General features: G+C 41.9%; 2 protein-coding genes across 2 annotated transcripts in view; one reads left to right on the top strand and one right to left on the bottom strand.

Moving 5' to 3' along the window:
- LOC115149905 (bone morphogenetic protein 7-like) overlaps positions 1-755 on the top strand; it is a 58,580-nt gene extending 57,825 nt beyond the window's left edge. The window contains exons 6-7 of the mRNA XM_029692705.1: positions 1-41; positions 139-755. The exon at positions 1-41 is cut by the window's left edge and continues 70 nt beyond it. Of these exons, the coding sequence (XP_029548565.1) occupies positions 1-41; positions 139-288 (191 nt within the window). The 3' untranslated portion in view covers positions 289-755. The remainder of the gene's footprint in view (positions 42-138) is intronic.
- Positions 756-2,551: 1,796 nt separating this feature from the next.
- Positions 2,552-15,618, bottom strand: LOC115149913 (thioredoxin domain-containing protein 5). Its single transcript, XM_029692716.1, has 10 exons — positions 15,358-15,618; positions 13,994-14,146; positions 13,169-13,274; positions 10,781-10,877; positions 8,072-8,187; positions 7,705-7,791; positions 7,408-7,560; positions 6,616-6,698; positions 6,218-6,347; positions 2,552-4,389 (listed from the first exon to the last, which is right to left on the bottom strand). Exons 1-10 carry the CDS (start codon positions 15,543-15,545, stop codon positions 4,267-4,269), a joined length of 1,236 nt encoding a protein of 411 aa, XP_029548576.1. The 5' UTR covers positions 15,546-15,618; the 3' UTR covers positions 2,552-4,266.
- Positions 15,619-20,559: the final 4,941 nt, after the last annotated feature.

Here is a 20,559-nt window from a genome sequence, read left to right on the forward strand (position 1 = left end):
CCCATATGAATGCCACCAACCATGCCATTGTGCAGACACTGGTGAGTGGTCCAAGAAGGCTTATAAAACTGCTGAGATAATAAAGCTCCAAAAAAAGTGCTATAAATGATGACCTCCGATCTTGTCATCGTCTCCCAGGTCCACCTCATGAACCCGGAGAATGTGCCCAAGCCCTGCTGCGCCCCCACCAAGCTGCACGCCATCTCCGTGCTCTACTTCGACGACAACTCCAACGTCATCCTGAAGAAGTACAAGAACATGGTGGTCAGGGCCTGTGGTTGCCACTGACAAACCGCCAAACCGCCGCGTGGTCATGGTCACCTGACCGCGGCGCGGGCTGCAGCGGAGACCGTGTGAACACGACATCCTGGGTCTGCCTGTATGTCAGTGTGTGTACTACCCTCTCTCATACTCAGGATGAGGAAGGAACTGATTAAGGACCAGACCAATCTCTCTCATCTAAGTGATGTTCAAATTCTCAGACGGCTACTGGCTTCATTACAGCAAAAGAACTCGAAGACGTAGGGGAATTGACTCAATGTTATCTCAGGGCGGGCAGCCAATCCCGTCAGATGTAGTCGAATGACACAGAAAACATGTAGAAATCTACATGGGGGAGACAGCATTAGCCAAACTACTGTGCATTCGGAAAGTATTCAGACCCCTCGACATTTTCCACATTTTGTTACCTTACAGCCTTATTCTAAATTTGTTTTTTATTTTTATATCTAATCTACACACAATACCCCATAATGATGAAGCGAAAACAAGTTTTTAGAAATGTTTATTTATTACATATAAAAAACAAATACCTTATTTACATAAGTATTCAGAAATTGAGTTCAGGTGCATCCTGTTTCCATTGATCATCCTTGAGATGTTTCTACAACTTGATTGGAGTCCACCTGTGGTAGATTGGACATGATTTGGAAAGGCACACACCTGTCTATATAAGATCCCACAGTTGACAGTGCATCTCAGAGCAACAACCAAGCCATAAGGTCACTCTGACAGAGCTCCGGAGTTACTCTATGGAAATGGGAGAACCTTCCAGAGGGACAACCATCTCTGCATCACTCCACCAATCAGGCCTTCATGGTAGTGGCCAGACAGATGCCACTTCTCAGTAAGGCACATGACAGCCCTCTTGGAGTTTGCCAAAAGGCACCTAAAGGAAACTCAGACCATGAAAAACAAGATTCTCTGGTCTAATGAAACCAAGATTGAACTCTTTGGCCTGAATGCCAAGCGTCACTTCTGGATGAAACCTGGCACCATCCCTACGGTGAAGCATTGTGGCAGCATCATGCTGTGGGGATGTTTTTCAGCAGCAGGGACTGGGAAACTAGTCAGGATCGAGGGAAAGATTAATGAAGCAAAGTACAGAGATCCTTGATGAAAACCTGCTCCAGAGCGCTCAGGACCTCAGACTGGGGCGAAGGTTCACCTTCCAATAGGACAACAACCATAAGCACACAGCCAAGACAACGCTGGACAAGTCTCAATGTCCTTGAGAGTCTCAGCCAGAGCCCAGACTTGAACCTGATCTAACATCTTTGGAGAGACCTGAAAATAGCTGTAAATGTGATATTTCAGTTTTTGCTTTGTCATTTTGGGGTATTGTGTGTAGATGGATGAGGAAAAGAAAACATCCATTTTAGAATAAGGCTGTAATGTAACAAAATGTGGAAAAAGTCAATGGGTCTTAATACTTTCCCAATGCATTGTATGAATAAAATATACTGTCTGACTAACCAAAGCCTGATTTTATCATCAACAATCTGCTGATATTGTAATATTTATGTCACGATACATTAGTTAATGTAAAGACATATTTTCTACTCCTCGTTATTGTACTCGTAAGCTTTTCCGCCATATTCACCTGGCTTCCAAAAATATATAGGCCGAACGCAAACGACCACATACTATTTTAGTTGTGAACTCCTTAAAATATCTTAATTTGGTCAATATTTGCCAGTCTCATGCGGTGTTTATTTCACTGAACTGGTTCATCAGGTAGCAGGTTATGGCTCAACTGGTATACCGCTCCAAAGACTTTCACCTCATCCCTCGGACATACCGCAAACTGCAATTTCCATGTTATTCCCAAAAACCTGCAGAGTGGAAAAAGCTATTTGTTGGTCAAACCAGCTGATCAAATGTTTAGGACCAATTTTCTGAAATTAGCTTCGGTGTGGTTTATGACCATTTTTCTTTGAGGTTTTGTTAATTTGAAAGAAATAGAAACTGTCAATGCATTTACAGATCAACTGCATGTTACTGAACTTCGAGTACAAACATTCAAAACATGCTAAGACATTGACATATGGGTTTATAAACAGAACAGTTGACTAAAGCTGAAAATTGGATACCCTTGTGCCAAAAGAAAAATCACAAAATATACCTCTGGTAAGCTGCTGTTTACATTTGTGATCATGTTTAGACTTACTTTTGTGTGTAAATACTTGTACATTTTCAGCTTATTTATTGCACCTCTTAAAATGTCATGCCATATTACAGAGAAATGTGAACAAATGAAAAATACAAACTATTTTTGGAAAAAGAAATTTTATTACAAAATCTCATGTTACAACTTGCCTTCTGTTTACAAAATTCATGGGCAGTTTACAACCCACTCAAGAAAAAAAAAATACCGCTTTCCTTCACTGGAGTCTGCCTAGACCATGTGCTATCCATAAAGATTGTACTAACAATATGTGGTTAGCCTCTGAATGCATTTGTTTCCCTTAATTGAGCATTGAATGTAAAAACTGCCTCATACAGCAACTCCATGAACATACAATCTTTTGATCCACCCCAACCGCCCCAGAATAGCACACACACACACATCTGGAAAGAAGGAAAATGAACATTGCCATCATACCTTACTGACTAAACAAGTCAAATATAATTGATCATTATGTGGGTGGAAAATATATTTTTGGGGGATTCTGTTTTTGCTCTTCCAAACATGCGAGGTAAACCAAACATTCCAGATGTTTTTCAAAGGTAGATAAACCCAAAGTAAAAGTGACCATAGCACTAATGTTCTGTCATTCTTGTGCTTCACTGGGAGAATGTTTTACACTGGGGCCTGATAGTCAATAGAACAGAATATTAAATGAGCTTTGTGAAATCTATTGCATTTACACAAGGACATGTTCCATTCTAATGAACTAGCCGTAGAAAACCATTTTAAAATATAGATTTTTTTTTGTACATTTGACACAATCCCTTGCAAACCATTTGAGGGACTTTGTCAAACATGGACTAATGACAAATACAGTTTTCCTGTAATGACCCAAACGGGTAGATTCCATTCCATCCATTCAAAAGGCATGACTTGAGCGTACAAACTGACGATCACAATCATTGTTCATAAAAACGGTGATAACACCAACATGGCGCCTGATATTGGGCCGTGCCGGGACCGAACTGAAGCCTCACAGCACAAACATATATATATAAAAAAAAATAGGTCTACATTCAGACTTTTTGTAGCACATTTACGATGTCAGAAGAACACACAAAAAGGGCAGTTTGACACGAAACACTGAAAAGTAGTTTCCTGCAGCCTTCCCCGACATAGCCAACAAGCAGTTCGTGGGGCTCTACGAAAACATAAGTGGGATACAAATATAGTTGATAAGAGATAGTATGGAGTAGGTCAAGAACTGAGTTTCCCTGAGAGTTAAGTTAGTTAGGCCGTTACTGGCATGGATGAGAAGAATCAACAACTTAACACTCAACGTCACGCAGCTTTGACCTCTTCGCTGCAGTAACATTACATTAGTGGCTCGTGATTTATCAGCATGATTTCCTTAAATCACTAAAAATATCATTTTTGAAATTTCAGACAAACTCAGTCAGGTTAAATGATACAACCGGCAGGCACCATATATACGACGACCGTCCTTGAGTTGTGTCAAGCGTTGGGATGACTATAACGGTATGCATTGTCAAGGTCTGACTGATTAAGTACCGCTGGCAAAAAGTGGTTGTCGATCACATCATTTCATTTCCAGAGGAACAGTGGGACTAGGCAGCACAAACGAATACAGTCACACAAACTATTGGATTATAAACAGAAACAAAAGGGGGGTAAACAAGGCATTACAGAGAGGGGTAAAAAAATAATTAAAAAGTGTCTTGATTCTCCTGCTTTCTGAAAGGAAAACGATCAGAGAGAAGAGAGCATTCCTTTCATTGGCCAGATATGCTGTGTGGGGGAGGGAAGAAGTAATGACAGATGTTGATTGGATAGTGCTACAGCTCGTCTCGGGCCTGCTTCATCACAAAGCCGTGCAGGCTCTCCAAGTCGCGCCCTCCATGATGCTCCTCACCTTGCACACCCGCCCTGAACATCAGCAGCGTGGGGTACCCACTCACCTGTAGGAGGGAAAGAGGACAAAGTTTCGAGTCTGACATCCACTAAGGTAACAACACCTAGCTAGCCCTGACCTCTTCAGTGTTTGCTGATCTGAAGGGAATGGATAAGTATAAGTAATATTGTCTCAATTTCACCTAGTTCTGCAATGCCTTCACCTATCACTTCCACCTTTCCCATTCCTTCAGATGTCAATGCCGAAGGAATGGGGATATTCTCTTACTGAAAACCACGCATGACCCATCTAAACTCAGAGAAAAAAGAAATGTCCTCTCACTGTCAACTGCGTTTATTTTCAGCAAACTTAACATGTGTAAATATGTGTGAACATAAGATTCAACAACTGAGACACAAACTGAACAAATTCCACAGACATGTGACTAACAGAAATTGAATAATGTGTCCCTGAACAAAAGGGGAGGGGGTCAAAATCAAAAGTAACAGTCAGTATCTGGTGTGGCCACCAGCTGCATTAAGTACTGCGATGCATCTCCTCCTCATAGACTGCACCAGATTTGCCAGTTCTTGCTGTGAGATGTTACCCCACTCTTCCACCAAGGCACCTGCAAGTTCCCGGACATTTCTGGGAGGGGGGGGGGATGGCCCTAGCCCTCACCCTACGATCCAACAGGTCCCAGACGTTCTCTATGGGATTGAGATCCGGGCTATTCGCTGGCCATGGCAGAACACCAACATTCCTGTCTTGCAGGAAATCACGCACAGAACGAGCAATATGGCTGGTGGCATTGTCATGCTGGAGGGTCATGTCAGGATGAGCCTGCAGGAAGGGTACCACATGAGGGAAGAGAATGTCTTCCCTGTAATGCAGTGTTGAGATTGCCTGCAATAACAAGCTCAGTCCGATGATGCTGCGACACACCGCCCCAGATCATGACGGACACAGTGCTCAGTTTGACTAGGCTACTGATACCTACTTTGTGTTGGTACAGTGTGTGAAGCGGGGCACAGTGCTCAGTTTGACTAGGCTACTGATACCTACTTTGTGTTGGTACAGTGTGTGAAGCAGGGCACAGTGCTCAGTTTGACTAGGCTACTGATATTATTGCCAGGGGTTGTCTGGTATGCAAACGACTCAGCACTGAAAGACAGGACGCATCAGTTGTCAGATGGTGATGGTGTTTTCGGATGGTAGTATGTAATATGAGCACAACATTTTAGTGAACCGGCGATTCGTTAAGTTTGAATTTATTTTCTGACCGATGCACGCTACATTTGGATCGGTTTGGGGGTCAGCGGACCGATGCACTTGTATCTTAAACATTTGAATCGGGGGGGCAATGTTTACCGGTGAATGGTTACATCCCTATTGTTTAGCAGTGTGAATCACGAATTCATTCATTTCTACCTGTTAGCCTCTAAAGAGCCAGACAGGCTGCAGCTGAAGAGACGACTGCCCCCCTGGCCTTGAGTCAAGGGAAATTCCAGAGAACGCCCGAGTGATAAAGGTTGTGATGGTCCTACCATGGACTGTCCTAGTGATAAAGGTTCTGATGGTCATTGACTTAAAGGACAATGAGGGAGTCAGATCCACTGTTCCGGGTAGCGCAGCATCACTGATCAACCAATCCTACAATGAGGTGGCTGTGGAGCCAGAGATCACAACCTCAGCTAACCCAGTTCACCGTTTCTGCTTCCTGTGGCCCTGGGTCACACCTGCTGTTGTTTGTGTGTTTATAATAACAGCATGTCTCAAGTTGCAGGATCTCAACGTCTTGCTGTTTACACCCCAGAGCATGGTAGACTTCACTAGCGCTATTTCTGAGCCATCTCTCAGCTCCAGACAGTCAATGTACAATATAGAACACCTACTGAAAACCTGTTGCAGATCGTCCTCTCCACTGTGCAGTCCACTTTGCCAATCTTGACATCAGTCAGGCCAGGGAACTCCTTCTTAGACAGGTCCTCCCAGGTAGGTGCCAGACTCTTACAGTGGCCACACCTGGAGAGGACGGGAGGTAACTTATGGTTATGTCTTCTAGTGGTGGAACGTCGTTTTAAGTAAATCACCAACTCAAATTGCCTTAAATATTGTACATTTCATACGGTGAGATGGGTTAAATAGAATATACGTGCTTCTACACCTGCATTGCTTGCTGTTTGGGGTTTTAGGCTGGGTTTCTGTACAGCACTTTGAGATATCAGCTGATGTAAGAAGGGCTTTATAAATACATTTGATTTGAATAGCTCATAAAGGAGCTCTTTCTTACCATGGTGCGTAGAACTTGATGAATACCAGCCCCTTGGCCACTGTCTCGTCAAAGTTGGCCTCTGTGAGTGTAACTACGCCAGACTGAAAGGGGGAGAATTTTTGTTGTTGTTGATCATTTCAGATTGCATCATTCATGGTCCTGTATTGGTTTATACGTCCACAAGACCAGTAATTCAAAGTAGCCGCCTAAGTCCATAAACCGGACATCCGAGACGAATCGAGTTCTACGTTTTATTGGAAGTAGCATCAGATCTGTCCTTTAACCACACGTGTCATGTCTTTGTTCCAAGGTTTAGACTTTAGTGATGTCACCGTTCACACAACATTCTAATATAATGATAACAAATGCCATTTAGCAGACACTTATCCAAAGCGACTTACAGGCACGCGGGCATACATTTTAACTATGGGTGGTCCCGGGAATCGAACCCACTATCCTGGCGCTGCAAACACAAAAATAGCTAGCCTGCCCATAATTGAGACTTCTAGTTAACCGTTGTGTAGCAGAGGCCTATGCCTGGAATCCAGTCTGCAGTAGACTGCGAGTCGAACAGCTTGGCCTGGTAATCTCACTGCTAAAACATCAGCCTGAGATCTTATTCACTTATTAAGTATCTGGAGAGGTAAGCTGTAAAAGCGTGCTGCCCACACACGCAACAAGGTGTCCGGACCCAAAATTAGATCTCGACGTAGGCATTTACCCACAACATAGCATGTGGAGTATTTTAAATCTGGAAGGCACATGTGCTTGGCCCTATTATGCCTGAGAGTCACACACACACTGTAGTACCTCCTCTTTGGCTTGCTCGTCGCTGGGTACTGGGATCTCATTGGCATGTGGGTGTTCATCATCCTCCTTAGCAGCAGCAGCAGCAGCCTTGACCTGGTTGTCCACAAAGTCCTTCAGAGAGTCCAGGTCCCGCTTGCCTCTGTACTGGTCCGCCTGAACAGACAACACCACCACCGGAAAGGGTTAACAAACTGACTCATTAAATGGTGAAGTCATAGCTCCTCACAAACATGAATGGGTTACAGAACACAATGACACAAGGTCTTCTTCAGTGAGGTAGCCAACCAAACTAGGTACCTTCTCTCCATCCTTGAAGAAGAGCAGTGTGGGGTAGCCACGCACAGCGTTCTCAGAGCACACGTCATAGTGCTGGGTGCAGTCCACCTGGCCAATCACAACACACTAGTTTAATCAGCATTTATTCAGCATATCCAGCTGGTAAAGCAAGTTGTGCTTTTCATGTGGAAATATTAACATGCAGTAACTTCTACTACCACTGGGCTGTCAGTCCAATACAAACATCAAACCACAGCCATAAATAACATTTGTTGAAGAGGATAGTATCATTCTACTGTACAAAGGAGTCGTCATAAGTTCCGTATCCTAGACTGTTGCACGTGACAAACATGGCGCTCTAGTCCCCTGCCGGTGACTCGTCACCCACCTTGCTGATCTTGATGTTGTCTGAGTACTCGAAGCTGGTGGCCAGCTGCTCCCAGGTCGGGGCCATGGCCTTGCAGTGACCGCACCAGGGGGCAAAGAACTTGACAAAGTGGGACCCTGCGAAGAAGAGAAGAAAAAGAGAGATTGTAGTTAATACCGGAAAACATCATATATAAAATGTACAGTAAGTCTCCCGAGTGGCGCAGCGGTCTAAGGCACTGTCGCAGCTGGCCACAACCAGGAGACCCATGAGACAATTGACCCAACGTCGTCCGGGTTAGGCCGGCTGCACAGTGTTTCCTCCGACACATTGGTGCGGCTGGCTTCCGGGTTAAGCGAGCAGTGTGTTAAAGAATCAGCGCAGCTTGGCCGGTCATGTTTCGGAGGCTCTCGACCTTCGCCTCTCCCGAGTCCATACAAGAGTTGCAGCAATGAGACAAGACTAACTACCAAATGGATATCACGAAAATAGTGGAGAAAAAAAGGGGGTAAAAATTACCACTAAATAATAATGTACAGTAAGGGGTAGAGGTCGACCGATTAATCGGACTGGCTGATTAATTAGGGCCGATTTCACGTTTTCATAACAAATCGGTAATCGGCATTTTTGGACACCGTTCATGGCCGATTACATTGCACTCCACGAGGAGACTGAGTGGCAGGCTGACTACCTGTTGTACGAGTGCAGCAAGGAGCCAAGGTAAGATGCTAGCTAGTATTAAACGTATCTTATAAAAAAACTATAAATCTTAACATAATCACTAGTTAACTACGCATGGTTGATGATATTACTAGTTTATCTAGCTTGTCCTGCGTTGCATATAATCGATGCTAATGTTATGTTAATATGATGTTAATTTATCATTGAATCATAGCCTACTTCGCCAAACGGGTGATTTAACAAGCGCATTCGCAAAAAAAAGCACTTTCGTTGCACCAATGTGTACCTAACCATAAACATCAACGCCTTTCTTAAAATCAATACACAAGTATATATTTTTAAACCTGCATATTTAGTTAAAATAAATTCATGTTAGCAGGCAATATTAAACTAGGGAAACTGTGTCACTTCTCTTGATTTCATTGCACGCAGAGTGAGGGTATATGCAACAGTTTGGGCTGCCTGGCTCGTTGTGAACTAATTTGCCAGAATTTTACGTAATTATGACATAACATTGAAGGTTGTGCAATGTAACAGCAATATTTAGACTTATGGATGCCACCCGTTAGATAAAATACGGAACGGCTCCGTATTTCACTGAAAGAATAAACGTTTTGTTTTCAAAATGATAGTTTCCAGATTTGACCATATTAATGACCTATGGGTCGTATTTCTGTGTGTTATTATATTATAATTAAGTCTATGATTTGATAGAGCAGTCTGAGCGGTGGTAGGCAGCAGCAGGCTTGTAAGCATTCATTCAAACAGCACTTTAATGCGTTTGCCAGCAGCTCTTCGCCATGCTTCAAGCATTGCACTGTTTATGACTTCAAGCCTATCAACTCCCGAGATTAGGCTGGCAATACTAAAGTACCGATTAGAACATCTAATAGTCAAAAGTATATTAAATACAAATGGTATAGAGAGAAATAGTCCTATAATAACTACAACCTAAAACTTCTTAACTGGGAATATTGAAGACTCATGTTAAAAGGAACCACCAGCTTTCATATGTTCTCATGTTCTGAGCAAGGAACTTAAACATTAGCTTTCTTACATGGCACATATTGCACTTTTACTTTCTTCTCCAACACTTTGTTTTTGCATTATTTAAACCAAATTAAACATGTTTCATTATTTATTTGAGACTAAATTGATTTTATTGATGTATTATATTAAGTGATAAGTGTTCAAAAGTGTTCATTGTTCATTCAGTATTGTTGTAATTGCCATTATTACATACACACACACATATAAAAATCGGCAGATTAATCGGTATCGGCGCTGAAAAATCATAATCGGTCGACCTCTAGTAAGGGTAGCTACAATCTGAAAGTACAGAATTAAGGTATTTTGCAGTTGTATGTAATTAACTCAAGTTAGAGCGTTTCAGCTTACGGATGGGTATTTAGTTGATGGAATAACATGAGAAATTACATCAACTATAAAATCGCCTGTGCGTTACTGGCCCGGAGACTAAAATACATTGAGCTCAGAGGTTAAATGCTACCCATTACGCAATTTTGTCACAGCCCATCTTGCCACCATTTAAAGGTTGGACACAAACATCCCTCTTAAAAATTATCCTGTCATATCCTGTCTTTTTTCCCCTCAAACAGGAATCATTTATTTTTCTTTCTCAAACAAAACATTCAACTCAAAACCGGGCTGAAGAGCTGCAATTTCAGCAGGACATTTATTGTGACCATCATTTATTTTTGTTGTGCTTGTCCAGTGACCGGAAACATGTGGTTTGCATGAGATAAATGTAGAGTGGATTGCATCATGGTTTCAAGGGAATGACAGCATCTAAATTATGGTAATCGCTGTAGAAAATGGACATATGCAGCTTACAAAAACAGCTGCGTTAAAGAACCCTCACATGTTATATTTCGGGTATAAATAGACAAGCCTGGTCCCAGGTCAGTTTGTGCGGCCTTGCCAACTCCTATGGTGCGAGACATCAGAAACAGATCTGGGACCAGGCTATAAAGAGACTGTTGGCATATGTATATTGCACTGACAGATCCCAGTCCTCCCCCACGTTACCTTTAGCGATGTGGGCCTTGAAGTTGCCGGCAGTGAGATCAAACAGGCCCTGCTTGGGCTCTGGGGCTTTGGGAGGCTCCAGTTCAGTCTCTGGCTCCTGCATCATGCCACACACCAAATAAAGACTGCCATCACGTAACATTAGTCTGAAGGTTATATTCAGATGGTCTGAAAGGTTTAACGCAGGGATGTCCAACTGGTGGATTTTATTTGGACCCCAAGTTTTCAATGATTTATTGTTGGACATAAAAGACTGAAAACATTATTTAAATTTTGGAACTCTGTTCCAAAAAATGACCATGCATAATAGAGATATGTGATTGCTTACAAATGGAAGCAAGGTATGAAATGATTATGTTTTAGACAAATATTACGTAGTTACGAAAGTTCAAATCAGTAAGGCTGATTTGAATGTCCAACTCTTTCACAATTACCAAGCGCAGAGATCATCATTCAATGGTTAACTCCAGCATTTGAGCACGACACGCTAAGGCAACGTCCCCATGCCTGCTGATTAACCTACGGGCTCACTACTGCAATTACACTATATATACAAAAGTATGTGGACACCCCTTCAAATGAGTGGATTCAGTTATCTCAGGTGTGGCTGACAAGTGTATAAAAATCGAGCACACAGACATGCAATCTCCATAGACAAACATTGGCAGTAAAATGGCCTTACTGAAGAGCTCAGTGACTTTCAACGTGGCATCGTCATAGGATGCCACCTTTCCAACAAGTCAGTTGTCAAATTTCTGCCCTGCTAGAGATGCCCCGGTCAACTGTAAGTGCTATTATTGTGAAGTGGAAACTACTAGGAGCAACAATGGCTCAGTCACAAAGTGGTAGGCCACACACACCCACAGAATGGGACCGCCGTGTGCTGAAGCGTGTAAAAATCGTCTGTCCTTGGTTGCAACACTCACTAGCGAGTTCCAAACTGCCTCTAGAAGAAACGTCAGCACAAAAACTGTTTGTCGGGAACTAGTGAAATGGGTTTCCATAGCAGAGCAAGCCAACTATAAAGTTTGGTGGAGAAAGAATAATGGTCTGGGGATGTTTTTTATGGTTTGGGCTAGGCCCCTTAGTTCCAGTGAAGGGAAATACAGCATACAATGACATTCTAGACGATGTGATTCCAACTTTGTGGAAACAGTTTGGGTAAGGCCCTTTCCTGTTTCAGCATGACAATGCCCCTGTGCACAAAGCGAGGTCCAAACAGATATGGTTTGTCGAGATCGGTGTGGAAGAACTTGACTGGCCTGCACAGGGCCCTGACCTCAACCCCATCGAACACCTTTGGGATGAATAGAAATGCCGACTGCGAACCAGACCTAATTGCCCAACATCAATGCCCGACCTCACTAATGCTCGTAGCTGAATGGAAGCAAGTCCCCTCTGAAATATTCCAACATCTAGTGGAAAACCTTCCCAGAAGAGTGAGACTTCTAACAGCAAAGGGGGGGAACCAAGTCCATAATAATGTCCATGATTTTGGAATGACATTTTCAACAAGCAGGTGTCCACATACACTACATGACCAAAAGTATCACTTTCCTTTCTCTCGACCAATGGGAATAAACCTAGGGTCTCTCACTTGCTGTTTTACAGTAAAAATCTTCCAAACGACCTTCCACCTCCCCACCACCACCTGAAGGCCCGTCATTGGAATAGCGTTTTTCCGGGGGGGGGGGGGGGGGGTGGTATTTGATGCCAGCTATCTGCCATCTACATCTGGCTCTGAGGAGTATTTCTTCAGAGACGAGGCCTAGCCCAATATAGCCAAATAAAAATGCCGTATTGCATTCTGTCTTTGTCGTCCATTCAGTTAAGAACGTACTCGATTTAAATATCTGTTTGGGCTTCTTGCGGTCAATTTGCAGTCTACAAATTATTTGTAATTATCTTACAGCCCCCCGACCATCCACTAACGAAAACAAAAATCTTCCCGTGGCTAAATCTAGTTGATGATCCCTGGTTTAAAAATCTTCCCGTGGCTAAATCTAGTTGATGATCCCTGGTTTAAAAATCTTCCCGTGGCTAAACCCTGGTTGATGATCCCTGGTTTAAAAATCTTCCCGTGGCTAAACCCTGGTTGATGATCCCTGGTTTAAAAATCTTCCCGTGGCTAAACCCTGGTTGATGATCCCTGGTTTAAAAATCTTCCCGTGGCTAAACCCTGGTTGATGATCCCTGGTTTAAAGTGACAACCTCTCATCACCTACTTTCCTTCCCATTGAAAACAGGATAAAGTGGAAGCGGGAAACAGGAAGCGATAACAAGGTTGTCCACTGTTCCTTTGCTTTCACCTGTCCAGGCTTTCACATCACATGAACGAAATGAGGAGAAGCCATTTCAGATGAGCTGCATGTAACTCCGCCCACTTACCACAGGCTCGTCCTGCACAGTGTTGAGCATCCAGGTCTCCAGAGACTGCAGGTCCCTGGGGCCTTGGTACTTGACAGCCTCCTGCTCAGGTTTGAACAGCTTCAGCCTACAGACAACACAGGGGTCAACGAGATCATTCACCTCAATGACTAGGCCATACTGTAAGATGACTGACACACTCACAATACACTTAACTGGTCAATTCCTTCGTAATTATGAGAAACTGAACGTTGTTTTTATGACAGAAGATTTTATAAGCACACTAGGGTCCAGGTTCCGCTTTTACAGCATACACTGCAAAACAAGGTGGTTAAAAAATTAACTAAATTAATGTCAATGTTTCACTGCTATCAGTCAATAAGTAATCAAATCTAGCTACATGATTTACCCCAGTGGCAAAATGAAAATGCATATCCCAGAGGGCAAAATGAAGATGCATATCCCAGAGGGCAAAATGAAGATGCATATCCCAGTGGCAAAATGAAGATGCATATTTATTTATTTTATTTAACTAGGCAAGTCAGCCTACCCCAGCCAAACATGAACGACGCTGGGCCAATTGTGCGCCGCCCTATGGGTCTCCCAATCACAGCCGGATGTGATAGAGCCTGGATTCGAACTAGGGAATGTAGTGACGCCTCTGGCACTGAGATGCAGTGCCTTAGACCGCTGCGCCACTCGGGAGCAAAATGAAGATACACCATGAAATGGCAAGGTAGTACATGAACTTCTCCAATAAGAAATCCAGTAAGAAACGGTTCTGTTGCACAACATTTCAAAATGTTTTGCTATGGTGTGTCCTAATTAATACAACCCTGTACTTACGTGGGGTAGCCCCTGATGCCGTGGACATTAGAGCAGAACTTAACATCCTGAGTGCAGTCAACCTTTACGACGTAGGCGGGCGGCGACTCCATGCTGTTGTATTTGTCCCCCATCTCGTTCCATGTCCCCTGTAGCCTCTGACAGTGACCACACCTGGAAGCAAAACGCAGCACAGGTTCTTTCAAAGTCTTTCTCCTGAGGTGGTACAGGCTTCACAGTTCTGCCTGGAATTAACAGTGTTTCCCCTATATCATTGTTGCCACCGCTGAGAGATACATATCTACCAAGACTGCTGATTTTTTTTTGGGGGTGGAAACACTGATTAGGCTAGGCATCAAATAGAGAGAGCACAGTCTCAGTGGAAAAGAGACACCCCTGATACAACTCAACACTCCTATTGAATTCCATATGCTTAACTGTCTTCATGTTTCAATAACAATAGAATGTGCCGCCTTGTTATGTTGTCTGACTTAAGTTATCCCCACATTATGTTTCTTTGATCAGATTGTGCAGTATGGGTCAGTTTGTAACTGTATTCGGTGAGGTGTAAAGACACTCCTGTGAAGTGATGAAGAACAGCAATGTTGTCTATACGCTTACATTTCAGAAAAGACACCAAAATATTAGGCCTTACTACACAGCAAGTAGATTTGTTTCTTGTGTGGAAGAAGAAGAAAAAAACGTGGGACATTTTTAGGCAGCTTTAGTGCATGCCCGTCTACAAAGTTACGTCAATCAGTGCTTGCCACGTAAGCGGTCACATCCTGAAATGGTCCATTACTACACTACTGTTAGCTAGCTAGCTAGGCTAGCTGTTATACAGTACAAAATGTGCGGTAAAAAGAACAGCCTGGAAAAAATTATATACACACACAACAACAACAAAACACTGTACATGTAACTAGCGACTGTGTCAACTAACGTTAAAGGACGGGCCAGTCCAAGTTTAATCGTGACTTCAGAAAGTTCACAAGCTTTAATAAGTTTCCAAGGCGCTAATGATTACCAACCAAAACATGCTAACTAACGTTAGCGTAGTTCTGGTCTCGTGTGGTTTGTTAGCAAATCTTTAGCCAGTGTGTTAGCTAGATTATGACTTCTCATCTATGCAATGATGGATAACATTTTATATACAAGTCCTAGTTAACATTTGTAGCAAAAATAATACAACTTGGCTGACTAGTTAGCTATTTAGACTGCTAGCCGGCATAAAAGCTGCGATAGCTAGCTGCAAGTTAGCTGTTACTGTAGCCCCTGACAACTTGCAAATCTGTTGGTAAAGAAATATGGTATCCATCGAAATATTGTCAATAACTTTACAAACTGCACGCTACCCAGCGAGTTTATTCAAAACGTTTGCTTACCAAGGGGCGAAGAACATGACAAAGTGGGGAGCGGTTGGGACAGCATCGTTGAACATATCCACTGTATACGTATGCTTGACATGTTCATCTTCTTCAGAATCAGCGTCGCAAAATATATTACCAAAAAGTAACGAACAATAAATAAAACACAACATAAAATGTGTGCAATTCAGTGCTGAGGAGGCCATGATCCCGTCTTGCTGAGCCACTGGTCTGTCTGTGAATATCACTAACGCTGACCTTTGAAGAATCTGGATAGGACCCATGCACGATGAGACGCTCCAAACAATGGCTGCAGCCGTTTTACAGGTGGAGATGAAATCTACATTACATAGAGATCTGTGGCGTGGGGTTGCGCCACTGCTACACTTCAAACACTTCTAAACAAGCTTCAACAAGTTTTAATCCAGATGCTTTCACAAGTAGGATAGACATCAATGGCTATGTATATAGACAGTACCAGTCAAAAGTGTGGACACACCAACTCATTCAAGGGTTTTTCTTTATTTTTACTATTTTCTACATTGTAGAATAATAGTGAAGACATCAAAACTATGAAATAACACATATGGAAACATGCAGTAACCAAAAAAATGTTAAACAAATCAAAATATATTTTATATTTGAGATACTTCAATGTAACCACCCTTTGCCTTGATGACAGCTTTGCACACTCTTGGCATTCTCTCAACCAGCTTCATGAGGTAGTCACCTGGAATGCATTTCAATTAACAGGTGAGCCTTAGTAATAGATCATTTGGAATTTCTTTCCTTCTTAATGTGTTTGAGCCAAACAGTTGTGTTGTGACAAGGTAGGGGTGGTATACAGAAAATAGCCCTATTTGGTAAAATACCAAGTCCATATTATGGCAAGAACAGCTCAAATAAGCAAATAGAAACAACAGTCCATCATTACTTTAAGACATGAAGGTCAGTGAATACAGAATATTTCAAGAACTTTGAAAGTTTCTTCAAGTGCAGTTGCAAAAACCATCAAGCGCTATGATGAAACTGGCTCTCATAGGGACCGCCACAGGAAAGGAAGACCCAGAGTTACCTCTGCTGCAGAGGATACATTCATTAGAGTTAACTGCACCTCAGATTGCAGCCCAAATAAATGCTTCACAGAGTTCAAGTAACAGACACATCTCAACATCAACTGTTCAGAGGAGACTGTGTGAATCAGGCCTTCATGTTCTAATTGCTGCAAAGAAACCACTACTAAAGGACACCAATAAGAAGAAGAGACTTGCATGGGCCAAGAAACACAAGCAATGGACATTAGACCGGTGGAAATCTGTCCTTTGGTCGGATGAGTCCAAATTTTAGATTTTTGGTTCCAACCGCTGTGTCTTTGTGAGACGCAGAGTAGGTGAACGGATGATCTCCGCATGTGTGATGGTGTGGGGGGGCTTTGCTGGTGACACTGTCTGTGATTTATTTAGAATTGAAGGCACACTTAACCAGCATGGCTGGTTGGGGCGGCAGCGTAGCCTAGTGGTTAGAGCATTGGACTAGCAACTGAAAGGTTGCAAGATCAAATCCCTGAGCTGACAAGGTACAAATCTGTTGTTCTGCCCCTGAACAAGGCAGTTAACCCACTGTTCCTAGGCTGTTATTGAAAATAAGAATTTGTTCTTAACTGACTTGCCTGGTTAAATAAAGGTAAAATAAAAAATGGCTACCGCAGCAATACACCATCCCATCTGGTTTGCGCTTAGTGGGACTATCATATGTTTTTAAACAGGACAATGACCCAAAACACACCTCCAGGTTGTATAAGGGCTATTTGACCACGGAGAGTGATGGAGTGCTGCATCAGATGACCTGGCCTCCACAATCCCCCGATCTCAACCCAATTGAGATGGTTTGGGATGAGTTGGACCACAGAGTGAAGGAAAAGCAGCCAACAAGTGCTCAGCATATCTGGGAACTCCTTCAAGACTGTTGGAAAAGCATTCCTCATGAAACTGGTTGAGAGAATGCCAAGAGTGTGCAAAGCTGTCATCAAGGCAAAGGGTGGCTACTTTGAAGAATCTAAAATATATTTTTATTTGTTTAATACTTTTTTGGTTACTAACATATGTGTTACTTCATAGTTTTGATGTCTTCACTATTATTCTACAATGTAGAAAGTAGTAAAAATTAAGAAAAACCCTTGAATGAGTAGGTGTCCAAACTTTTGACTGGTACTATACACTTAACAAAAATATAAATGCAACATGTTTAATGTTTGTCTCATGTTTGAAATAAAAGATCTCAGAAATGTTAAAAATTCACACGATTTGGTATTTTATCAGGATCCTCATTAGCAGTAGTGAAAAAAGTACCCAATTGTCATACTTTTCAGTAAAAGTAAAAAAAGTGAAAGTCACCCAGTAAAATACTACTTGAGTAAAAGTCTAAAAGTATTTGGTTTTAAATATACGTATGTATCAAAAGTAAATGTAATTGCTACAAAACACTTAAGTGTCAAAAGTATAAGTAAAAGTATAAATCATTTCAAATTCCTTATATTAAGCAAACCCAAAACAATTTACGGATTGTCTTGGACACGCTCCAACACTCAGACATAATTTACAAACAAAGCATGTGTTTAGTGAGTCCGCCAGATCAGAGGTAGTAGGGATGACCAGTTATTATTCTCTTGATACATCTGTGAATTAGACCATTTTCCTGTCCTGCTAAGCATAAAAAATGTGCAGTTTTGTCACACTAGACACTCTAATGTACTTGTCCTCTTGCTCAGTTGTGCACCGGGGCCTCCCACTCCTCTTTCTATTCTGGTTAGAGCCAGTTTGTGCTGTTCAGTGAAGGAAGTAGTACACAGCGTTGTACAAGATCTTCAGTTTCTTGGCAATTTCTCGCATGGAATAGCCTTCATTTCTCAGACAAGAATAGACTGAAGAAAGAAAGTTTTGAGCTTGTAATCGAATCCCCCAAATGCTGATGCTCCAGATACTCAACTAGTCTAAAGAAGGCCAGTTTTATTTCTTCTTTAATCAGAACAACAGCTTTCAGCTGTGCTAATATAATTGCAAAAGGGTTTTCTAATGATCAATTAGCCTTTTAAAATGATAAACTTAGATTAGCTAACAGAACGTGCCATTGGATCACAGGAGTGATGGTTGCTGATAATGGGCATCTGTACGCCTATGTAGATATTCCATAAAAAAATCTGCCGTTTCCAACTACAATAGTCATTTACAACATTAACAATGTCTACACTGTATTTCTGATCAATTTGATGTTATTTTAATAAACAAAAAATGTGCTTTTCTTTCAAAAACAAGGACATTTCTAAGTGACCCCAAACCTTTGAACGGTAGTGTGTATATGAAGGTAGACATAGTTGTGTCAAATATATATTTTTTTATATCTACTGCTAGATGATTTTTGTTTGGTCAATTTTTTGCTGTTGGTTATATTTCGTTCATTCATTCATTCATTCATTCATTCATTTAAGCTTGTCTGTCTGTGTCTACCTCAGCTAACCACCTACTAGCTGATGAGGTCCCAACGGGGTCTTACAGCTCCCCCCGTTTGGTTTAATAACATTTACAGTATTTTAACGGGCTAAAGACCTACATATGTCATGTACAGTATCTATGCAACATTTTAATGTTCTGGATAGGCCTAGGTATACATGCATTAAGTTATTTCAATGAAAGTCTTTTCAATTGTGTATTTAAGGGGCATATTTGTCAGGTGAGAGTCTGGTGCATCGTCGTCATGCTCGCTATTTCAAGCATCAGTCCAGATGGGCTGATGTATTTCACAGTATTGTTGCTGAGGCTACTGTGTTGTACTGTCTATGCCATGCTATATTTATCGATACTGTCGTGGGAGGCAACTGAAAATAAGGAGAATTATTTATATGTGAGAACAGCAAATGAAATGAGAGGCCTTCCTTCTCCTGAGCCATTTCAATACATCTAACAATGGAATACCATTTTGAGGAAATGTACCACATTTGTTTCTCCAGTCACATTGATAATTTATAAAAAGACTTGGTATACGCCTTCTCCGTATAGATGTTATATGGATATGATTCAAATCGAATTAGAGATGCATGTTGGTTTGTTAAGCTGGGTCACTTGTAAGATTAGATGGTTACAGATGGTTGTGTAAAGTGGAGGACTTTCAGACAAAGGGCTGTCCATAAGATTGATTGTTTTGCATAGTCTTCCATTGTGAGAACTCTTTGAAGTTGACTCTGTTTGTGGGAACTATAGTTTCTTTTCTCATGATATACAGTAGAATAGTTTTAAAATAACCCTGCCAACAATATCCAAGTAGTCCCATTAAAATTGTACAAACATCAGCGTGACAGTAGTCAGTAGCCTAATTTAGGGGACACACATTTAACCTCCAAGAGGTCTTTAAAAAACGAATTAGTCACTTTCAAATGGTCTTTGGCGAGTTCCGGTCGACTGCAACTCCTTGGTAGCCAGCACAACTTTCCCTCACACCTAGCTCTGTCCAACTACTGGAACAAACTTGGCCCCTTGGTGCACAGGTTTCATAAATTCTCAGAGAAATCTGTGAGAAAAAAAAAGTAGATTCTTAACACTGTGGAAAGGGACTTTACCATTACAACTCGCTTTTCACAAAATAAAACATCTGTGACCTTTACGGATTACACTTCTGACTGAGGTGTTAGCTCATACTCGGATAGGATGATTAATAGACTGATGGTCAGATATGAGTAAAAATTGCCTTCCTCTTCATCACCACTGGAAATGATGCCTGAGAATGAGGACATAGAAACGTATTAATTAATCCAATTTATTACTGAGGCTATGTGATCCTTCCCTTGGGGACTGTAGTGCTGTGCAATGGTTACAGCGCTGTAAATCTGAGCTCCATTCCCAAGGTATTTCGTGCGCTGCCTCCCAGTACTGACAAGTCTTTGGCTGGACAAACTATTTCCACCCTGTCACAGAAAGACTTCATTGACTCACAGTGCAATGCAGGCACCTGGGATTATTTGAACCTAGGCAACAGATGCACATACTCTAGCCAATAGTGCTCCAGTGCTGTTTGTGCTTTAGCCATGTCATATGATATGACAATGATAGAAAAGTTTACTTCTGTACGGGACCAGTCTATAGATATTCTATTTTGTCATATTTTATATTTGATTTACCGTTAAGGAGATTGCGTGTTTTATGGTTTGCCATAGACATACAATTGATCTCT

The sequence above is a fragment of the Salmo trutta genome, chromosome 2 (assembly GCF_901001165.1).
Source record: "Salmo trutta chromosome 2, fSalTru1.1, whole genome shotgun sequence".
Taxonomy (NCBI): domain Eukaryota; kingdom Metazoa; phylum Chordata; class Actinopteri; order Salmoniformes; family Salmonidae; genus Salmo; species Salmo trutta.

Bases quoted from the DNA above. Each gene is read 5' to 3' on its own strand.
- LOC115149913 (XM_029692716.1), bottom strand. From the start codon at position 15,545: ATGGCCTCCTCAGCACTGAATTGCACACATTTTATGTTGTGTTTTATT. The intron at 13,275-13,993 runs GTAAGTACAGGG...TGTTGTCTGTAG, and splicing joins GGCATCAGGGGCTACCCCAC to GCTGAAGCTGTTCAAACCTG. The intron at 7,792-8,071 runs GTGGGTGACGAG...GTGATTGGCCAG, and splicing joins ACAACATCAAGATCAGCAAG to GTGGACTGCACCCAGCACTA.